This window comes from Serinus canaria, chromosome 11 (assembly GCF_022539315.1).
Source record: "Serinus canaria isolate serCan28SL12 chromosome 11, serCan2020, whole genome shotgun sequence".
NCBI lineage: Eukaryota > Metazoa > Chordata > Aves > Passeriformes > Fringillidae > Serinus > Serinus canaria.
Window position 1 is genome coordinate 14,709,431 of NC_066325.1, and position 19,191 is coordinate 14,728,621.

The 19,191-nt window shown below is 39.2% G+C and overlaps 1 protein-coding gene across 4 annotated transcripts in view; it reads left to right on the forward strand.

The window, feature by feature from the left end:
* The first annotated feature begins 588 nt into the window (after positions 1-588).
* The window catches only part of WWOX (WW domain containing oxidoreductase), a 471,276-nt gene continuing 452,673 nt past the window's right edge, over positions 589-19,191 (forward strand). For 3 of the 4 annotated variants that reach the window (XM_009090740.4, XM_050979040.1, XM_050979039.1), the window contains exons 1-4: positions 589-736; positions 3,026-3,090; positions 4,331-4,388; positions 4,878-5,056. In XM_009090740.4, coding sequence (XP_009088988.1) covers positions 630-736; positions 3,026-3,090; positions 4,331-4,388; positions 4,878-5,056 — 409 coding nt within the window. In that variant the 5' untranslated portion in view covers positions 589-629. The remainder of the gene's footprint in view (positions 737-3,025; positions 3,091-4,330; positions 4,389-4,877; positions 5,057-19,191) is intronic. The other variant, XM_050979041.1, reaches the window with a different exon arrangement.

A 19,191-nucleotide genomic window follows, 5' to 3' on the forward strand; every position in this document is an offset into this window, starting at 1 on the left:
CCATTCCAATCCCCCTTTCGAGGCACAGTCACCTGGAGCAGGTGGCACAGGAACATGTCCAGGTGTGTTTTGAATGTCTCCAGAGAGGAAGAATTCACAACCTCCTTGGGCAGCTATTCCAGGGCTCTGTCACCCTCCATGTAAAAAGCTCTTCCCCATGTTGAGGTGGAACTTGTGTTTTTGTTTATGGCCATTGCTCCTCGTCCCACTGCTGGGCACGACAGAAAAGAGCCTTGCACCATCCCCTTTGCACCGACCTTTGAGATATTTCTATGCATTAATGAGATCCCCTCTCAGTCTTCCCCAGACCATGCAGAGCTCCCGCGGTGCGTCCTCGCATGAGGCGCTCCAGACCCCTCATCATCGGACCCTCTCCGCTAGCTCCTCGTCTCCCTTGTACTGAAGATCCCAGAGCTCGACTGAGCACTCCAGATGTGCCTCACTAGGGCTGAGCAGAGCAGCCTAAACCCTTGCGGCCCCTGTTCCGAGCTCAGCCGGGGCCCTTTGCGCTGTCGGTGACCGCAGTGTCCCGGCCACACCGGGCGATGCGGCGGGAACTACAGCTCCCATAGTGCCGCGGGGCCGGGCGGAAGCGGGGCGCGCCGGCGGAGCGGGGCTGCGCTGAGCCCATGGCCGCGCTCAAGTACGCGGGGCTGGAGGACACGGACAGCGAGGAGGAGCTGCCGCCGGGTTGGGAGGAGCGCACCACCAAGGACGGCTGGGTTTACTACGCCAAGTAAGGGCGGGAGCGGGGCCAGCCCGCCCGGAGCGCTCTGACCGCCCCTCGGTGCGGGGCAGGAGCCGCCCCTCACGGACGGACCGCGGGGCTGGAGCGGGTGCGGGACGCGGGGTCCGTGTGCGGTGCCCGCCCGGGTGCGGGAGCGCTGGGCTGGGTGTGCGGGACGGGCTCCGAAGGCTCTGACAGTCGCAGCCGCCCCTGCGAAGCCGCGGGACCTGCCCCGTCTGGGGGTGATGCCGGAACCGCTCGGGGGAGCGGCCGGGAGCCGGCCCGGAGCTGTTCAGGGCTCGGGAGCCGGAGCAGCTCCAGCCCCCCTCGGGGTTCCGGGGGCGATCTTTGTGCGTGCTGGTTAAGGCTCACACAATATTGCAGATTGGTCGGTTTGCTTCCTTGTGGGAGTAGAGGAGAAACAGGTGCGGTGGAAGTGAAACGCTGTGCGTGCTGCTCCTCAACTCTTCGGTACACCTGGGGCAAGAGATGAAGAATTGCACTGAGCACCTCCTGCCCGTGCTGCTGGACAGGATCCCATCCTCCCGGGTTACAGATGAAATGTGCCGCAGGATGAGCTAACTCAGTAGAATATGTGTTTATACACTCTCTCCTCTTGTGTGGTTTCTGTAGCCGTGCTGATCTTGAGATCTCCTTCTGTCTGTTTAAAGCCACAAAAGTTATTCCCTTCCACAAAAAGGTGGAAAAGTATGGTTCAGTCTCGCCGGTGCTTTGTCCTCTCCTCCCAAGTTCTGCTCTTAAAAACGCTGGACAGAATGCTTTGGTTTACCCACACTTTGTAAACACTGCAGTTTCTCTCTAGGTGTTTGTTTTTCTTAGGTCAATTGCTTGTATATTTCCTTTGATTTCAAAAGCTCTTTCAGGAAGGAGTCACTAGGTGAAAGTAACAAACTTATGAAATAACAAGGTATTGTTTTGCATAATTGTTACGCAGTCAGTTCAACAGGTCAGTTTCTGAACTCTTGTGAAACTGGACTGGTTCAGTTTGACAGCATAATATATATCTTTACTCTCTGAAAATCTTGCCCAGGGTGTCTAAAAATATATTTGATGTGAAAAGGTGTTGCACTGTTGCTGCCTTTAATTGTACACTCTATATGTGTGATTCTTCTGCGTATTCTGGGAATTTACTTTAAACCTCATCACCAATATGAACTTTTAACTGGCATGAGATTATTTTGTTGAAGACTTTTAAAGGTGTTTCTGATGAGTTAGGTGTGCACACAGGTGGACACCTAGCTAGCATTTGTTTGTCAGGCTGCTGTAATTTGGTGAAATATCTCCTATTTTCAGGTCACACAGGTGCACTTGTTTAGTCCCAGCTCCGATCCCTGTAATACCATGAGCTCTCATTGTGCCCTTGCTGTAGGAAGGGAAAGTTACTTTTGTTGTGTGTAAATGGCTGTTGGGCCTATAGGTTATTTGTACTTATTTGTGTGTTACTTATTGCTGTTGTCACTCTTTATTTCACACTTGGGCAGCTATCAATTTGGGCACTCAATTAATCCCTGCCTGACTCTTAAAACTTGGTTGTTATTTAAAAATACTCAGTGAAAGATGAGAGTTTAATGTCCAACTCGATTCAGCACTTTGGTTATTTTAAGACCTTGTTGATGTGCTCATGACTTTGCTTATTAGTCTATAGTGCAGAAAATCTTATGATGGAGTATTTGCCAGTGATTTAAATAAATAGTCTCTGAGTTGGAAGAAAAGGTGGGATACCATTGTTATGTATATTAAATAAATACTCCTGCTAGTCAAGGCCTGTGCATAAACTTACTTGTCCAAAGCTACAATTGCTCATAGAAATCCAACTTACTTATATTATACTCTCTAAAACTCCTAACAATATAGATTTGGAGAGTATAATATAAGTAACCCTTCTAAAGCACCTTTCAAAGCTTTTCAAAAGCATCTTTCTAAAACTCCTACCTAACAATATTGGTTTGTAAAGGTGCTTTTGTAATTTGAAGACTTATTATTAGTAGCTGGTGATAAATTCTTTTCTTGCTTCTTTCTTCCTTAGTCCTGCCAAGGATTGTTGTCTTTTTGAGGTGTTTTCTGAGTCTGTTTATGTTATTTTTAAATTAGTTTTTGGTTTTCTTTTCTTTCTCATAAGCAACAGAACTTGGGATGGAAGTCAGACATTTATTTGAATTGTTATAGACTCCTGTGCTCTCTGATTAGTTACTTTCAGAACTGTAGGGATATTTTGGGTTACATCAGAAAGATAATTAGGCCATTTTTAAAAATCTTAAACTTTTTCTTTTCCTGCAGCCACCTAGAAGAAAAAACACAGTGGGAACATCCCAAGTCTGGGAAGAGGAAACGTGTTGCAGGAGGTTTGTGTTAAACTTTTCTAATGAACTGACATTATCTTACAAACACTTGGTGCCTCCATAAACTCCAACTAATCTCATTTTGATCTCCTAGTTGTCACTGATTCTGTGCTTGCAGAATATGGCTGATTCCAGTGGTGTTTTACCTCTGTGATTGTCTGTGTAGAGTGATCACTTTGCAGATTTATGGTTTTCCTGTATTGCTCCATAAAGCCAAAGTACTAATTCCAGGTTACAGAGTTTGTTTAAGGGTGGCTTGTAAAGCACATAGTCAGAAGCTGGAGTTCTGTGTTCCTGGTGTCCATCAGATAATATTTATAATTGCATTATATTCTTCATGAATGCATTTCATCAAGGAGTATCCCTGGCACAGAGGGAAGCCTCATTAGTTCTCATTTTACCTGTTTGTCCCAACCCATCTGAGTATTTGTGCCAGAGCAGAAGGCAGGACACTTCCAGAGGAAAATCTTCTCAAGGACCTTGGGTCAGTGCCTTAAATCAGATCTTCCCAGAAGCTTCTGTACCTGGGGACACCACACTGTTGTTAAGCCATGTTTCTTTTGGCATTGGCAATCTGACTGTAAGTGGAATATTTTCACTAAGTCTTGAGTCAATCAAAGAGAAATGAATGCTTTCCAGCTAAGGTTAGAAATACTCTGAATGCCATCTGTTAACTACCTTTGTAGAATCTTTTCTATAAGAATTTGTTATGTAAAGATTTGCCATTTTTCTTCCATCTGTCCTTCCAACTTCATTGAGTCATTTAGGTTTGATTTATTGTATCTCATGCCCATTGAGGGCTCTGATCTTTCAGCTTTTGGTATGTGTTACACATAACTTTTGCTATTTATTTTAGCAGGGATAGATACTGATTAGTGTATCTATTGTAGTGTAGAGCTGTATGTGCTTGGAAGCATGGTTGCATTTTGCTGGGTTCTTTTTTTGTGCTATAACATGAAATAATCTTTATAAAGATTTTTTTTTTTTTAGACTTTCCTTATACTTAATCTGCCAGTCACTGCACTTGTACCAGATCTTCTGTGTATTGTGCTTCCATGAGAGAGCAATTGTGATTAGGGAAGCAATCCTTCTGTCAAGTTCTGTATTCAAGGGCAGCAGGTAGCTGCACCACCTACAGAAAACCATGCAGAATTGTCTCATCGCTCTGAGAAATCACTTAAACTTCAAACTGAAGAGTATTCTAATGCCTGAGAATAAAGTTAATGTTTTATGTGCTCCCTAGATCTGCCATATGGATGGGAGCAAGAGACTGATGAAAATGGACAAGTCTATTTTGTAGAGTAAGTATCTCAAATTGTGGAGTATGTAGGAGAGGGACAGCTGTGTTACATGCTGAGTAGCCTCCTGAGTTATGATACTGTGAGAATATCAGCTGGAAAGACAAAAAGATTAATAAATGCAGCTTCAGAATCCAAATGCAGATACTGCAGTGTCTACAATTGTGGCATCCTTTTATAGACTTGCTAAGAGAACATGATCTTCTCTAATAAAACAAGATTTTTTTCTTTTTTCCTCCCTGACAAAGTTCTGCCTTTTATGTCAGGGGTTCACATGAAGTTCAGAATGGCTTGTGAAGTATGTCACAACTGGAAAAAAAAGTTGATTAAAAAAAAATTGGGAGAATTTCAACCAAACTGAAAAAAAAAATTGATTTTTGGGAATCTAAATAATCCACTGGAATTGTACACAGCAGTGGTTGAAATACAGCTAAAACCTAAATGCAGAGAACAGAAGGGTTCAAACAGTTGAGTTTTTGTGTTCTTTTGCAGCCACATAAACAAAAGGACTACCTACCTTGACCCAAGACTGGCCTTTACAGTAGAGGATAATCCAGTAAAACCTACTACTAGACAAAAATATGATGGGAACAGTACTGCAATGGAAATTCTGCAGGGCCGTGACTTGAGTGGGAAGGTGGCAATAATCACGGGAGCCAATTCAGGAATAGGTAGGTTAACATGGCACAGAAGGTAAAATGTGGCAAACTTTGTCTTACAGCCTACTTGCTTATTTAAATATCTCTGTATTTCTTGTTTTCAAACTTGATTTGCACTTTTTTCATATAAAACCACTAGTTAGAAAGGTGTTTTTTACAAATGTGTGGAGAATTTGGAGCTTACAGGAGAGCTACAGGAAAGACATCAAGTGCTGAAACAATTGATTTTTGTTTAGGAAATATTGATGGAGGCATTTTACATTATGCAAATGTATAAAGGATGGCTGTGAAAGAAGGGAATTTTATTTTTATGATCTTGGTGGCTAGGACAAGGAGTGAGGTTTGTATGGCTGCAGGGTAATTCAGGTAAAGTACTCAGAAAAACTTCCTAATGCTAGCAAGTAAATTCAGGTAAAGATTTTCCCAGGAGGCTGTGGAATTTTTATCTCTGAAGGTAGTATCCAGTGAATTTGATGATGAACTCGTGTCAGGATGTTTTACTTGATGTTCAAGGAAATACAATTTATGTCCTTTAGTAATCCCTGCTGGTTATATTGTCTCACAGGTTTATCAATCCTTTCAGACCTAGCTTTTTTAGATATCTGTTAAATATTACTGCTTCTATAGTGGGTGAGTGAGAGATTCAGGGAACTGTTGATCTTTTGTTGCCTTTTGTTTTTTACATTTTTCTTTGTGATGGGATTACATAATTATGGAAGGAGTACTTATGCAAGTTATTTGGTGGCTTTTAGTTCAGAATTTGAGCTTAAATGCATTTTTGAGGACATTGGAAAACCTTGAAGACTTTCTGGAAAATGGGTTAATAGCAGGACTTAACACTGAAATTTCTTGGGTTTTATTTCTTATTTAAGGGAGTGTTACTGCACAGGAGTCACATGAAAAATTTAGAGCTTTGCTGTGCCTTGCAGGGACATCCTGCTGTCCCTGCCTGATGTGCTGCTGCACTGGCACTGCAGTTGGGGCAGCAAGTGTCGTACTTACCTGTCTCAATGAATTTGGGCTTTCTAGTGAGGTTTATGTTCCAAACTCTTGGTGCAGCATTTCTCTACATTACATCCAGCAGCACAATTTGCTCTTTATGCAATCTGCAGTCTCTGAGCATTTCAAGAGTTACCTGGACTCAAAGGGATTTGCCTTCAGCAGGAGCAGAGCTGCCATTCAGCCTTGCTGAATGAGTGGGAGATGTTTCAAATCTGGCAAAAGATTAATCCAAGATACATGATGGTTTTGTCAAGATTTTTTTCCCCATGTTTCTCCCTTAGTTTATAATCTGGATTGGATACAAGAAATCAATCATATCCTTGCTTGAAATACTTTTTGCTTTGACATAGAGGCCATAAATATGAAGGTAGCAAATTTGTGATCCAGATGGTGTTAGGGCCTCTAACTCAACTCTTGCCTTCCACATTGCATTTAGTGCTGCTTTAGTCCTGTTCAGTGTCTGATATTTCCTACCAGTTGCCATGGAGCCTGGATTCATTAGCTGGTTCAAAGGGACTCTTACTAATTTTGGAGCTTATTTTTCAATTGGTTTAGGATTTCAGTGCTATGCTCCACTTGGTGTTGTAGATATATCTTTTAAATTTTCTGTGTCTGTTAGAGATAATAGTTTTCTCCCTGAGTATTTTGAGGAGTAAACAATTCCTGTGATTTCAGAACAGCAGAATGTTTTCTTTTGGAGGTAAGTGTAAATAATTTGAGGGAAATGTTGTCCATGAAGTAGAAAGAGATATATAAAAATAGTGTATCACTTGTTGAGCATTTGTACTCAAGAATGCAAGGAAAAAACCAAACCTGAACCCTTTGATAGTTGTCCAAATGAGTTTCAGTGGTATATTTGAAAATAACTAGCTATGGTGTCTGTCCATTTGTTGAGAAATGTTTCATTTTGGGATGGGTAGAACAAAGATCAAGCTGTGCCTTGGTAGACTGCAGTCAGAAAAATGCATTTTCAATTACTGCATTGCTGGATGCTCAAGATAAACTTTGGGAAATGCTGAGAATCCCTTGAAAGATGGATGAACACGTAAATGATGTTTTTATTCATCTGTAATACTCTGCTTTAAGATAGCAATGTTAAAAACAGATCAGCAGAGATGGAATGATATCTGAATTCACTTTATTTGTTAATCTAATACAGGGACTTCTATCTTGCTTGTCAGGAGCAATTTTTTCCCTTAGAGTTGGAAAATCTCCTAAACTTTTAAAAAATTGAGATTGCTGAGTTACTGAGGGAATACTTTGGATGCCTTCAGCAGTTTTAAGGTTCTAGTGGTGTCACACATTGCCTCATTGCCATTATTTATCTGTAAATAGGGACACTGTCTTCCCTGTGCTGGTTCTTTTCATTCCTGATTAGGAAAGTGGTCTGTAAAACTTTCCTAGATTATACACCCACTTTCTTAATGTAATCCTTAAAATTGCTGTTGAAACTGTGAGGGGGGGGGAGAAAGTACTAAAAATTACATTTATTAACACTTAATTTTGATTAACAACTTGGAAAAGGTTAACAAATGATTCTGTTCTTACAATACAAAGAGGTCCTAGCAGCTCAAGAGTTATTAGTGAAATATTTTCTTTTTTATTTTGGAAGCTTTTTCTTCTGTTAGTGCAATCCAAGCGTTCTTCAGGGTTTGTTTTCTCATCTACCTTTAAAGCCCGATCAAAATTTTAGTCTGAATATCACATTAGAAAGTTGAGGTAACTTTTGATCCCAGTAAAGCTGGTGTATTAAAAAGAAGTAGGACAGACTTACTGAACAGTTTGGTCTTGTGTGTCAGTCCTGGTTTTAAAAACATATTATTCTCTGTACATTTAAACATGAATAGTGTAAATTGTCAGTTGGTTCTGTCAGAGTCAGTAAGACTTATTGCACTAGGAGGAATTGAAGGTGTGTGCAATTTTGAGTGTGGTTTTTCTGTTTAGAGGTCTCAGCATGAGCTAACAGACCTTCCACAGCTTGCTGCTGGTGTGAGCTGATTCCTGCTCCCCAGTGTTGCCAGTAGAGGTCTGTGTTGCTCTTTGAAAATACTGAACAAAAGCAACCTGGTGCTTATTGCTGTTCTTAGGAATTGCTCCTGCAATTCTGTTGTTTGTGTTCTTAATTATTAGGGCTAGAATTATTAATTTATAAAAGTGTGTCAGCAGTTTCTCTAGGTTTAATTTTACACAGAGATATGTGGTATTTTCAACTGTATGTGTAAGCAATCTTAAATGATACTAAAACCAAGTTAAAGTATTTTTTAAAAAATGTATCAGAGAGCCAGTTGTGTAACTAATATGATTTTCTGACTTACATAAAAATTGCTGTCTGTTTTTAAGGATCATGTATGACCATGGGACCATGATGAGATGGGGTTTCTGTGTCAGGTGCACCTGATCTAACCCAGTGACTGGAGCATGTCTGAGGGTGAAGTGCAAGTGGTGTTGCAGAATAGAATGGAAGGGCAGAATGGGTCTGTTCTGTCCAGTCAGGCAGATTGCACAAAGCAGGGTGTTTTACTGCTTTTCCAAGATTTTATTACAAAACTGTATTGATATTCACAACCAAGCAGTTGCTCAAACTGGGATTCTGATTTTTCTGCTAGATGAAGGTCAAAAGAAGCCTGTTCATTGCTTTTGTAAGGGATGCCCAAAACAACCAGATAATTTTTTTTTTTCAGAGGCTGAAGAAAATCCAGAAGTTCCAGCCACAATGTGGCTTGTTGGGTGTTTTGTTGGAATTCTTTTTTTTTTCTGGCACTTTTTCTTCTGTGCAATGGAGAATCCTTAGACAGGAGAGAAGCTGTGGATTAGATGCTAAATCAGTGCTTAAAAGATGAGTCCCTGCTCCAGTAAGATTTTGGTGTGTACATATATTTGGTGTGAGAGGTTACCATGGTTCTTTTATTTCTGTACAGAACTTCAGTGTTAGCAATTTGTGTCAAACTGGTCCAAAAGGCTGGGAAGTGTGCTTATAATCTATCTCAATTAAACATCTGCTTTATGTTATAAGAAATTGTTTTCCTGGCCTGGCCATTTAATTTTTATAGATTATAACAGTTTTTCTGTTTTACTTATTTAAGTCAAACTCTGATCATATGGGAGGAATTAAACAGACCCTTCACATATCACTGAGTGCTTGATTTTATTAATGTTAGTTGGACTGTCTTAAATGTTCATTGTCTTTTGCTGTACTGCCTGGAGTTTCAGCTTCACTTTGTGACTTCTTGTATGGTTTTGGAATTTCTCATATGCTGGAACACCTGAACTTTGTCAGCCTTGAAAAAGCCAGCTTGTTTTTGTTGGATAGTTTGTTTTGGGAAGAGGAAAAGCTCTCAGAGAAAATACATCTGTCTGCTGTTGGTCCATATTGTTATTTTACTCAATTCTATTCATATGATGATTTTAAGATTTCTTAGTGTAAACTTCTTTTTTAAATGACTTATTATGATGAAAAAAGAGCAAGGTCTTTGCTTTCTAGTAATTATTATTTGCATCCTGTTTCTTACAGGAGCAGAACAAGGGATGTGAGCTGGGGCAGCAAACTTGTGACAATGCCTCTTTGAATGGTCTTTTCCCCAGTTTAGTGAAAAGAGTTTGTCTGAACCAAAATTCAAGTTCATAAATGTGTGAAATCCTGTGGATTAATAAAACTCCTGCCTGTTTTTTTTTTTTTAAAGAATTTCTGTGCATGGTTGTGTAGCTCAGTGGTGCACAGAGAAGGGAGTGCTGGGGTTTTGCTAAGGGGGTGCATCTCATGATATCAGTACAGAGCAGAACTTGTGGTGAAGGAGCTGCTGCAGCCTCTGCTTGGCTGGAGGTTTCCATGCTGCAAGTGTTGCACCTGTGGAGAACTGGAGTGGTGCTTATTTATGGAGGTTTGGGCTCAAAGCTTATTGTGAGGCAAACAGAAAGACCAGCAATATCTAACCTTGGATTATTTTTCTTGGCCAAGTCCTAGCTGTCCCTGAGAATTGTTTCAGGGGATGCTTTTGTATTTATTTGGCTTTTAAAAGCATGGAAGAGCTGTTCCTTGATGTATATTTTGATGTTTTTGGTGAATCTTAAGCTCCATGTATCATGAATTATCTTACACCCCATGAGTAGCACTGCCATGAAAATGTTGGTGCCTGTGTAGAAGTTTTGTTGTTTTCTTCTTACTTAAACTTACACTTGGCTATTGTTTTTGCCAGGCATCTCCTTTGTGGAAGTCCAGACCTTTGTAGCAGGCATGAATTTTGTTGTACCAGTTTTTTGAGGGAATGGGAGTACAGTGCTTTTCCAGGAGAGCCTGGGTCTTGCAGGAAATGTGTTTTTGGCTGGAGTAGAGTATTGAGGTTACTGATACAGAAAAGCACAATTTATGGAGGGGCGTGTGCCTTTGGTTGGGGTGGAACTTTTAACTCCTTCTGTTGTGGGATGTTTGTAGCTGTCAGTCAGGGATTAGTACTGATGTAGTTTGAACAAATAAAAATCCACTAATAGCTTTTATTTTCAAAATTGGATTAATAGAAGAGGGTTCTCTTTAACTTACAGAACTGTATTCTTAAAATTTATGGCAGGTCATAGTGAGTGAGTTTTCTATGAGTGCCATCACTCTGTTTTAACTGTGGCTTAATATTGTGGAATATTAATATTTCTCTGCTTTACATAAGGCTCCAACTGCTTACTTGTTACATACTGTAAATATTAAGAGGTCCCCTTGGACTTCCTGTAATTTATATTTCTCATTGAGTAAGCTGAAAATAGTGTCAGATGTTCATAGTGCTTTTTCATGTCCATTTTGATGAATCTATTTATTACTTGTGTAATGAGTAGTACACATGGTTGGTTAGCCAAGTTATTGAACTTCATCAACCTTGGCTGAAATTCACAGTGCATGTGGAACTTGTTGTAACATGTAAGAAATTACATCTGGGCTAAAAGGTTCAATAATGATTACTGCTTGTAAGGGAATATTTTCACAAAGGATGGGATTGAGCTGTGGGCTTGTACTTTCAGGTATTCCTTTTACAGAGGAAAAACATTTGTAGAACAGGGAGCCTTCCTAGGTGGTGCTTACTTGTCTCATCTCCAAGAGCTAGAAAGACTTTTCAACTTGATTGAAATATTTAATTTCACAAAGGTTTTTTGTATTGTTTTATGCATACTTCATAGTCCAGAGTAAAGACCTTTTGCATAATTCAGTTTGTATTGCTGCAGCATTGAGATTACTCTTTGCATCATTTTGTGTCTTCATGTTTTGAAAACTCATTGTGCTTCAAGAATTCTTTGAATACCTACATGTACATTTGTATTATTTTGGAATGCTAGATGCTGGTGAGTGGAGAGGTTGCTAAATGAGTTTTGTTTTCTAATAGCAGGATCTTCTGAAACATGCAGGGGCTTTTGTAGATGCTGACAATTCTAGTTATAGTCTGGAGATGTACATTAATGTGATGTTCTTGTCTTGCTAGCAGAAAGTTTTTAGTGATTACATAAATGCTCAGTAGGTGCACAAGAAGGAAGGATTTCAGTATCCTGTGTCCCTTTTATGCTCCTCATGCTTGGTTGTGTCAAGGTGTTACACAGTCATGAAACTGTAAATCCCTACCAAGAAGGAAGTGAAAGGAGACAGGTAAAAACCTGGGAAGACAAAGATCAATATCCTGACCTGATTAAAAGGAGTTTGGTCTTCAGAATTTGTGATGCCAGAATTTTGTCTGAATTAGAGAATAAGAATAGTACAGAGAGAAGGGAACTGATCTTAGACTCATCCTAAAGTCTACAACACAGAGTTTTTTATAAGACAGTGTGTGATTTATGAAAATAAATTTGTCAAGTGTTACATTCTTTCAGGAGTTCTCAAGGGAAGACCATCAAAAACAAAAGTACCTTTGTCTTCCTTTTTAAAATTAGTTAATAGTATTGCAGTTTTAGGTCACATGTTAAACTCATAAGCCTTTCTCTTGTTTTTATTTTTCTTCTTTGAAGGGGAGATTTTTTTCTTCTCCTTTTTCCATTTATTCTGTTGGCTTGTCATTTTAATATGCGAGATCTCTGTAGCTTTATGTTCAGCTACATAACCTCAGTATTTTTGTTCCTGTACCATCCAGCTGGTTTTGATTTCTTGCTGTACTTCTACATTGTGGATTTCAGTACTTCATCTGTTGCTTCAGAAAACTCCCTACAGTCTGTCTTCAAATCTGAATAGTTTCATAGTAACAGATTTTGTTTCCTCTCCTTCAATTAATGATAATTATCTTAGTCACTGTTCCTAAGTTCCTATTCATAGTTTGTCTTCTTTGTATTAAAGATACTGGTGAAATTAGGTTTTCTGATTGATTGTTATACCATCTTGACAGAAATAATGTGTGTGAAAAAGGAGTTGTCACAGTTGAGTTCTGGATGTATTTATTGAAATCTTGTTCATGCACTGTCACTCAAGGTTCCAAACAATGAATGTTGCTTAGAATTTTTTCATATTTTTCCCAGGTTCTGTTATCTTTGCAGAAGGTACATTTGGTGCCTCCTCACTATTTATTCCTTATCCAAGCAGCTTTAACACAATACATTCTCTAATTTGATTTCCTTTATTTTTTATATGAAAATCAAAATCATAAAACTTCTGGGGCATTTTCTTCTTGTGTTGGTTAGTCAAAATGCTGCCTTTGTGCAAAAAATGACAGTTTAAAAGTTTGTGAGGGGGTTTGCTAGTTCTGCTGTCACAGCCAAATTGAAGGAGACACTCTCACATTGTGTATTCAGAGATTCAGGAACTTTGGAGATTCTGGTTGTGTTCTTCTCCTGCCCCTGGCAAGCATGAGCAGCATGTCCTGCTTCTGTACATTTGTACATTGTAGACATGGATTGTGCTGCTGAAGATTTTGAGAAGTGTGTTATTAGCCTTATTTTAGTTATAGAGCAATGTATGGATGCAGTAATTTACTATATTTACAGATTGTGTCCATATTCCAGTTAAAAGTGGGAGTTGGATTGTTCTGTCACAAGATAAAATATGTATTTCTCTGAATGCAATTCTGATTCTTCAGCAGAGACTAATTAAGATATATTAAGAGTAGAAAATACAGCAACTAAAAAAGAAAGCTTTTTTAAGAAAGCGTTATTTGTTTGGGTCTGTGTCCAGCTGTGAGCACATGCTGAGGGGTATAAACTTACTCTTGCTTAAAGATTTTTAGTTCTGAAGGTAAAATTGGATTATTTTGTGCCTTGCTAAGCAAAGAGAAGTGCATAAAAACATGCATGACCTATTTGGCAGCACACTTGAGGCATCATGAGTGAATGAAGGCTGTAATCTGTGAGATGTCTCTGTGTCTCTCAATTGAATCTGTGGTCCAGGGAATAGAGCCTGAGACTTCTTGGTTCTGCTCTTTCCATCTGGTACTTTAAACACTCATCTCTGGAAAAACAAAAAGTTGTGTACCTGGAATGTAAGGCAGAGAGAGGCTTCATAAAAGAATAGAGGATAAATCTTGGTCTGTAGTGTGTATCTGTTATTGGTCCTTTGCTGTAGAGGATGGTTGTCACTGAGCTCTTGGGTGGGCTGGTGATGTTCCAGCTGTTAGCAGAGAGACTTTAGATGTCTCCTAAAAAGACACAAATTAATTTTGGTGTGGGAAGATGCCTGGTATGTTTTCATGCACTTCTTGAAGGTGTGGCAAAGAGGTCTTCAATTGTAGTTTGGTTTGGTTTTTTTTTTTGCCCATGGCCTTACAATGTAATTGACTTCTAATTCTTGCTTGTTATCCATTCTCCTTGCTTTTGTGTACAGACACTTTTTGTTAATACTGTTCTTATTCTCCATCTTTTGTTTCAGAACTCCATCTCCTGCCTTACTTTGTGTGTTGGAAGCACATGATGGATCATTTGAGTTACATAACAGCATAACAGCTTCCCACCTCCCTCTTCCCTTCGTAGTTTAAAGCACACCCAAAGGTTTGCCAGGTTTGAACTAGAGACCAGTGAACTGCATCTTTCCTGTACTCAGGTCTTTCTGCAGGATCCTCAAATGACTCTTTTATTAAACTCTTCTTTGCTGCCAAACTAAACAAATTGTCTTATCTCCTATGGCCCAAAGGCAGAGGTGGGTGGAGACTGCCAGAAATCAGGTAGTGTTGTTTTAATTTTCAGTCTGTTCCTTTCCCTTGATACACAATGTGAGCTCCTTAGAACAGGACCTGGCTCTGTATGTTTGATTCCCTAAGATACCTCTTTTTTTTTTTTTTTTTTTTTGTAATCTGAACTGTGAGCTTTTTAGACAGAACCTTGTTTTATTATTTTTCTGTAAAATGTCTAGTGTGCATTTTAAAATCTTTCACTGTTTGTGTAACTGATATAAATAAATATCAAGTTTGTTTTAAGAAAAAAATTGGTCCAGTTTATGTTGTAGCATTTTCTTTGTATCTTTACATAACTGTGAACATTTCTCATGAAATGACTTTGAGATTAAAGCTGGGAGGATCTAGCACTTTAGCTGACAGCACAGTATGTCTTTTAATTATTCTGCCTTGGATGAAGTATTCCTCTTTATTGAATTTACTTCTTTTATTAACATTGCACTGTTGTACTTGCCAAAAGGAGACTCAAAACATGCAACTAATTTTTTTTATTATGTTTAATTAGGGCTCAGCTCAGCAGTACAGAAACCTATGATAGTGTTGGCCAACCAAGGAACAGAAGTGTACTTGAAAAGAAACTAGACAATTTCTGGCTTTTTTTCTCTATTTTTGCTTTGGTGGGAAAAGTGTTGTGTTGCCAAAAGCTGCTGCTGATGCAAAGAGCAGCTTACAGAAGTTTGTCAACCCTATTTCTCTGAGCTTGGATTTTTTTTTTTTTTAAATATCTGATTAACAGCAGCATGCACAGAAATGTTATTTATTTCCTTAATAATGTATTCAAGTATTGGTATTTATAAATAGACTGGCTTTATTTAAGCAAATAAACAAAGGAGCTGGTCACTTTTCCCCACAGGTGCTAAACCTTCAGGAATAATTACTGCTGAGACTTGGAGTGCCCTAAATGTCACAGCAAATTTGACTGCTCAGACCTGATCCAGGTTTCATCAAGATGCTGGTTTGATGCTGACTTATATTATGGGCAGATCTGTTGTTTTCTGCTGCTCCAGATTTCAGTTAAATGTTTAATTTGGAAATGTTTATTTCACAGTAAAAATAGAAGTAGTGTGTTAACATAACTACAGTCGAACAAAATATTTTTTTATCCCTTATGAATATAGGCACTTATGATTCTGAATAATTTAGGGATTTTACTAAAATAAAGAATATGAGTCACACTAAAATAAGTTCTGCTTATTTTGAGACAAAGTGCTATTTCAGGTTTCTTTTAAAATGTGTGTAACTCTATTTGACTTGACTTGGTAACAATACATTTAAATACGTTTTCAGGTGGAAAGGTTGTTTCTGTTTAGAAAATGTGAAGTTGTGTGTTGAGTTGCTTCATATACAGATGCCTGTCTGCCTTCATATGTTACCTGTTACAATGGAAAAAAATAGTATACAAACAGAAAAATAAGCTCTTTAATAAATTCTCTCTAAACATTAAATTATAAAGCCAAATGCTAAATTTGGAATTTTTTAAAAATACAGTAATTGATTTGTGTTAGGAAAACTGACTGCCTTGCTTGCAGGAAGCCATGCTGCCATTTTTAAAGACAATCAAAAGAAATAATGAATTTATTCTATTCTCGAAGAAACACAGAGAATAAAAACCTCAAACAGAATAATCCCTAGTTCCAGATGTGATGGCCACTGGACTTACACAATACACTTTAAAAATATTCAGTAGAAATTTGTTGGGATTTGGTAGGAGCATGATCCTGTAATAGATAAAGAAATGCAAGATGAAGATGAAACATGAAGGCTGAGAGGGTTTTTTTAACTCCCTTTTAAAGGAGTGTATTTTATCTAAATAGAGCTTTGGGATTGGTTGAAATGGAAGATGCAAATCTGAACTCTTTTTGACTGTGATTTTTGGTCACTGATGTGCATCTACAGCAAGGAGCAGGTATGAAAGATAGAACTGGGATTTGATAGAAAATTCTCTTCTTATCTCTGATTCTCCTTCTCTTCCCTTCAGATTAATCCTTGGCCACTGTTGCTTTATTCAGGCATGTTACAGGACCTGTTTGCATTTAGATGACTTGGGAAGTGAAAAAGAATGTTGATTGGGATGATCTCTGCAGTTTAGTATAAAATTTCAGCTTTAGTTTTGTTTCCCTTTATGTTTCCATTAGGCTGTTTTAAGAGACTCTAGCTCAGCTGAAAAGCACAGTTACTCTGAGTAGCATCTCCTTGTATTTTAGGGACAGACATTTAGTGGTTGGTGGGAATTGCCTTGACACAACAAGGTCTTACCTTGGGACATGAGGTAGCTTGGCTCTGGATTTAATGTGCTGCATTCCCACTCCAGGGCTCATTCCAGGCTGGAGCCCTTGGCTGTTATTCCAGTGTTGATGTTGGGAAGTTGCTCCTCTACACCCTGAAGGATCAGCAGCGCCTGTTTGGATCTGCTGTGGGACCTTTGGCTGGCTGAGATACTGATCAGGGTTGGGTGAAAGAGCTGAAAGGAACTCCAGTGCCAGCTTCCTTCATGTCTGGTGTGAGGACTTTGTAGAGTTGGGTTGGTGGATGTCTTTGGGCAGTGAGCTGGAGGAGATACCAGGTCTAATTGCAGCCTCATGGCTCTTAGTTGCAGCATATTTGTGATGTATTTGCCTGACATGGTCCCTGTGCTGGGTTCTTGCTTGCTTGCAGCACCATCAATCACAAATTCAGTGTTTTACCCTCAAAGGATGCATTTTCAATTTTGTACAGCAACAAGTAACAGATATTTATAATCCCATTAATTTAAGGGTGTTTTAAAATGTTTGTTTAGTGTCGTGCTGCCTTCAGAGGAAACAAGATCTTTTGGGGTTTTGTCAGTGACAAAAGCAGTGCACTTACTGTTAAGAATAACTTGGCCTTACCCAGGGTAGTGTATTGCAAAAAAGTGTAAGGAGTGCATAGTTTTGGGTTGGTTAGATGGAAAACAGGATCAGTGCATTACTCATCCTGTTTCGTTTGTGTTGGCTTTTTCTGTACTTCATGACTCCAAGAAAAACACGTTTGTCCAATTTACACACAAAGGGAGAGGGCAGGATGTATCTTTCATATAAAATCACACTTTGCTGTGAAAAATACCAGTATGTGTCATTGCCATGTGCCTGTAAACACATGGAAACAAAGGCAGCATTACTATTCCATGGGAATTGCTTGTTTTAAATTGAGTCTCTTAAAATATCTTAGAGCTTGGAAATATCTTAGTTGCTTGAAAACTTGCATTTGGAGCAAGGTGAATAATGTGACTCTTAAGATTTTATCCTAAATATCTGTACTGAAGCAGAGTGGATGAGGCCAAGCAGTCCTGATGTGGAATGTGTGGTGCTTTTTTGGCTCTGGAATGTGTGAGTTTCTCAGTGATGTGATGTTCTGCATGTGCCTCTGTGAGCTCTGTTGGATGTTACGCTCTGGATCCACCAGCACAGGCAGCAGTGATCCCAGTTGCAGAAGATTCTTCTCAAAATCACACCTCAGTGTTGCAGTATTTCAGCCTGAAAAGAATTCTTTATCATTTTGTTTGTAGCACATTTGAATCATCTTTACTCCTTTTCTGAAGAAGTGTTGAAGATAATGAACTGGTTCACTCTCACCGGTGTTTAGGTCTTCCAGATTTGAAGAAATTGAAGTGATTTCTAGGACACAAGTTTCGTTTATGTGTAGTTCTCTTGAGTCCCCAGAATCAGAAACCAATCTGTTTGCTGAGATGCAGCAGTTGGAATGAGTCTATTTTGAGTTTTAAAGACTGTATGTTGCAAGCAAACCCTGTAGGCTTTTACACTGAGAACTGAGCTGTTCAAAGAAAGATGACATAATTGTGTTTCAAATAGGCTGTAAAGGACAGCTCCAAGGTATCCTGGAGTATGTGGGGAAAGGTAGAGAAGCTTAAGAAAACTTGCTGTTGTCTAAAATGTTTTTAAATTTTTCTTGTGTATTCCAACCTCCTTATATTTGAAATAAAGGAATGTTTTAAAACATGTGATGGCCTGGTGCAAATTCTTTACAAAATGTCCCCCCTGATTGATGGACTGTATGCTCTCTGTTTAAACAAGAAATAGCTGAAATACTTTTCCACTCAGTGAATCCTTTTCTGTGTTTTATAGAGGAGGTTGCACCATAGGACAGAGCCCTGTTCTCATCTGGTGTGTGTTGACACAGTGTAGCTGGCACTAATTGAGCGATGCTAACTGCTTCTTAATTGACACCATTAGCTGAAAATCTGCACCAAAATTCAGTGGCAGTAGTGGCTGCAGATAGCCAGGAATGTGAGAGTATTGAGCAGTCATGGTAGAAGATGAAGAATGAAATTGAGTGCTAATTTCTCAGTCTTTGTGAAGGAATGCTGTAAGGAAGGGCTGAAGGGTTTTAAATGTCTCCCGCAAATCCCATGTGCTTGTAGCTCTCTTGTTAGTTCTGCTCCCAGTCCTTTAGGTTAGCTGGTGATGTAGAACTGTGCCATAATGTTTATCCCCATGTATGTCTTATTCTTAAAGAGGATTTTCACTTCTGAGTGTCGGATTAGAGCTCGTTCAGCCACAGCACCAGCAGCAAGAGTAGTTGATCTCAGCACAAACTTGAGATTTCCAGGGCAATTGCTTGAAATTAGTTTTGTAAAACATTTGCTCAAAATAGTTTATTTAAATACTCCATACAATGCAGTGATTACTTTCCCAAAGTGGATGTTAGTTAAGTATATTATTCTCCTGTCATATTTGGGGGAAGAGTCTCTTTTAGTTCTTGTAGTTGGTTGACCTTGATGCCCAAGTCTGTAATTCTGTGCTGTTTTTCTAGTGTAGTTTTCCCTACTTTTAAAACCCCCACAACTAGTGTACAACTTGTGCTATCTCTTTTACCTGTATTAAAATAGCTCTGCAATAGCCTAGTGCTGTGGTACAGGGAAGATTGACCCCTGGAGAATATCACTGGTTCCTTGGAAAAGAAACCAATGTCATTGTTGTTAGTGTCCCCTCACTGTGGAAGGGCTGTGTCACTAAGTGATGGCAGTCTCAGATTAAGTGAAGTATTGGAAAA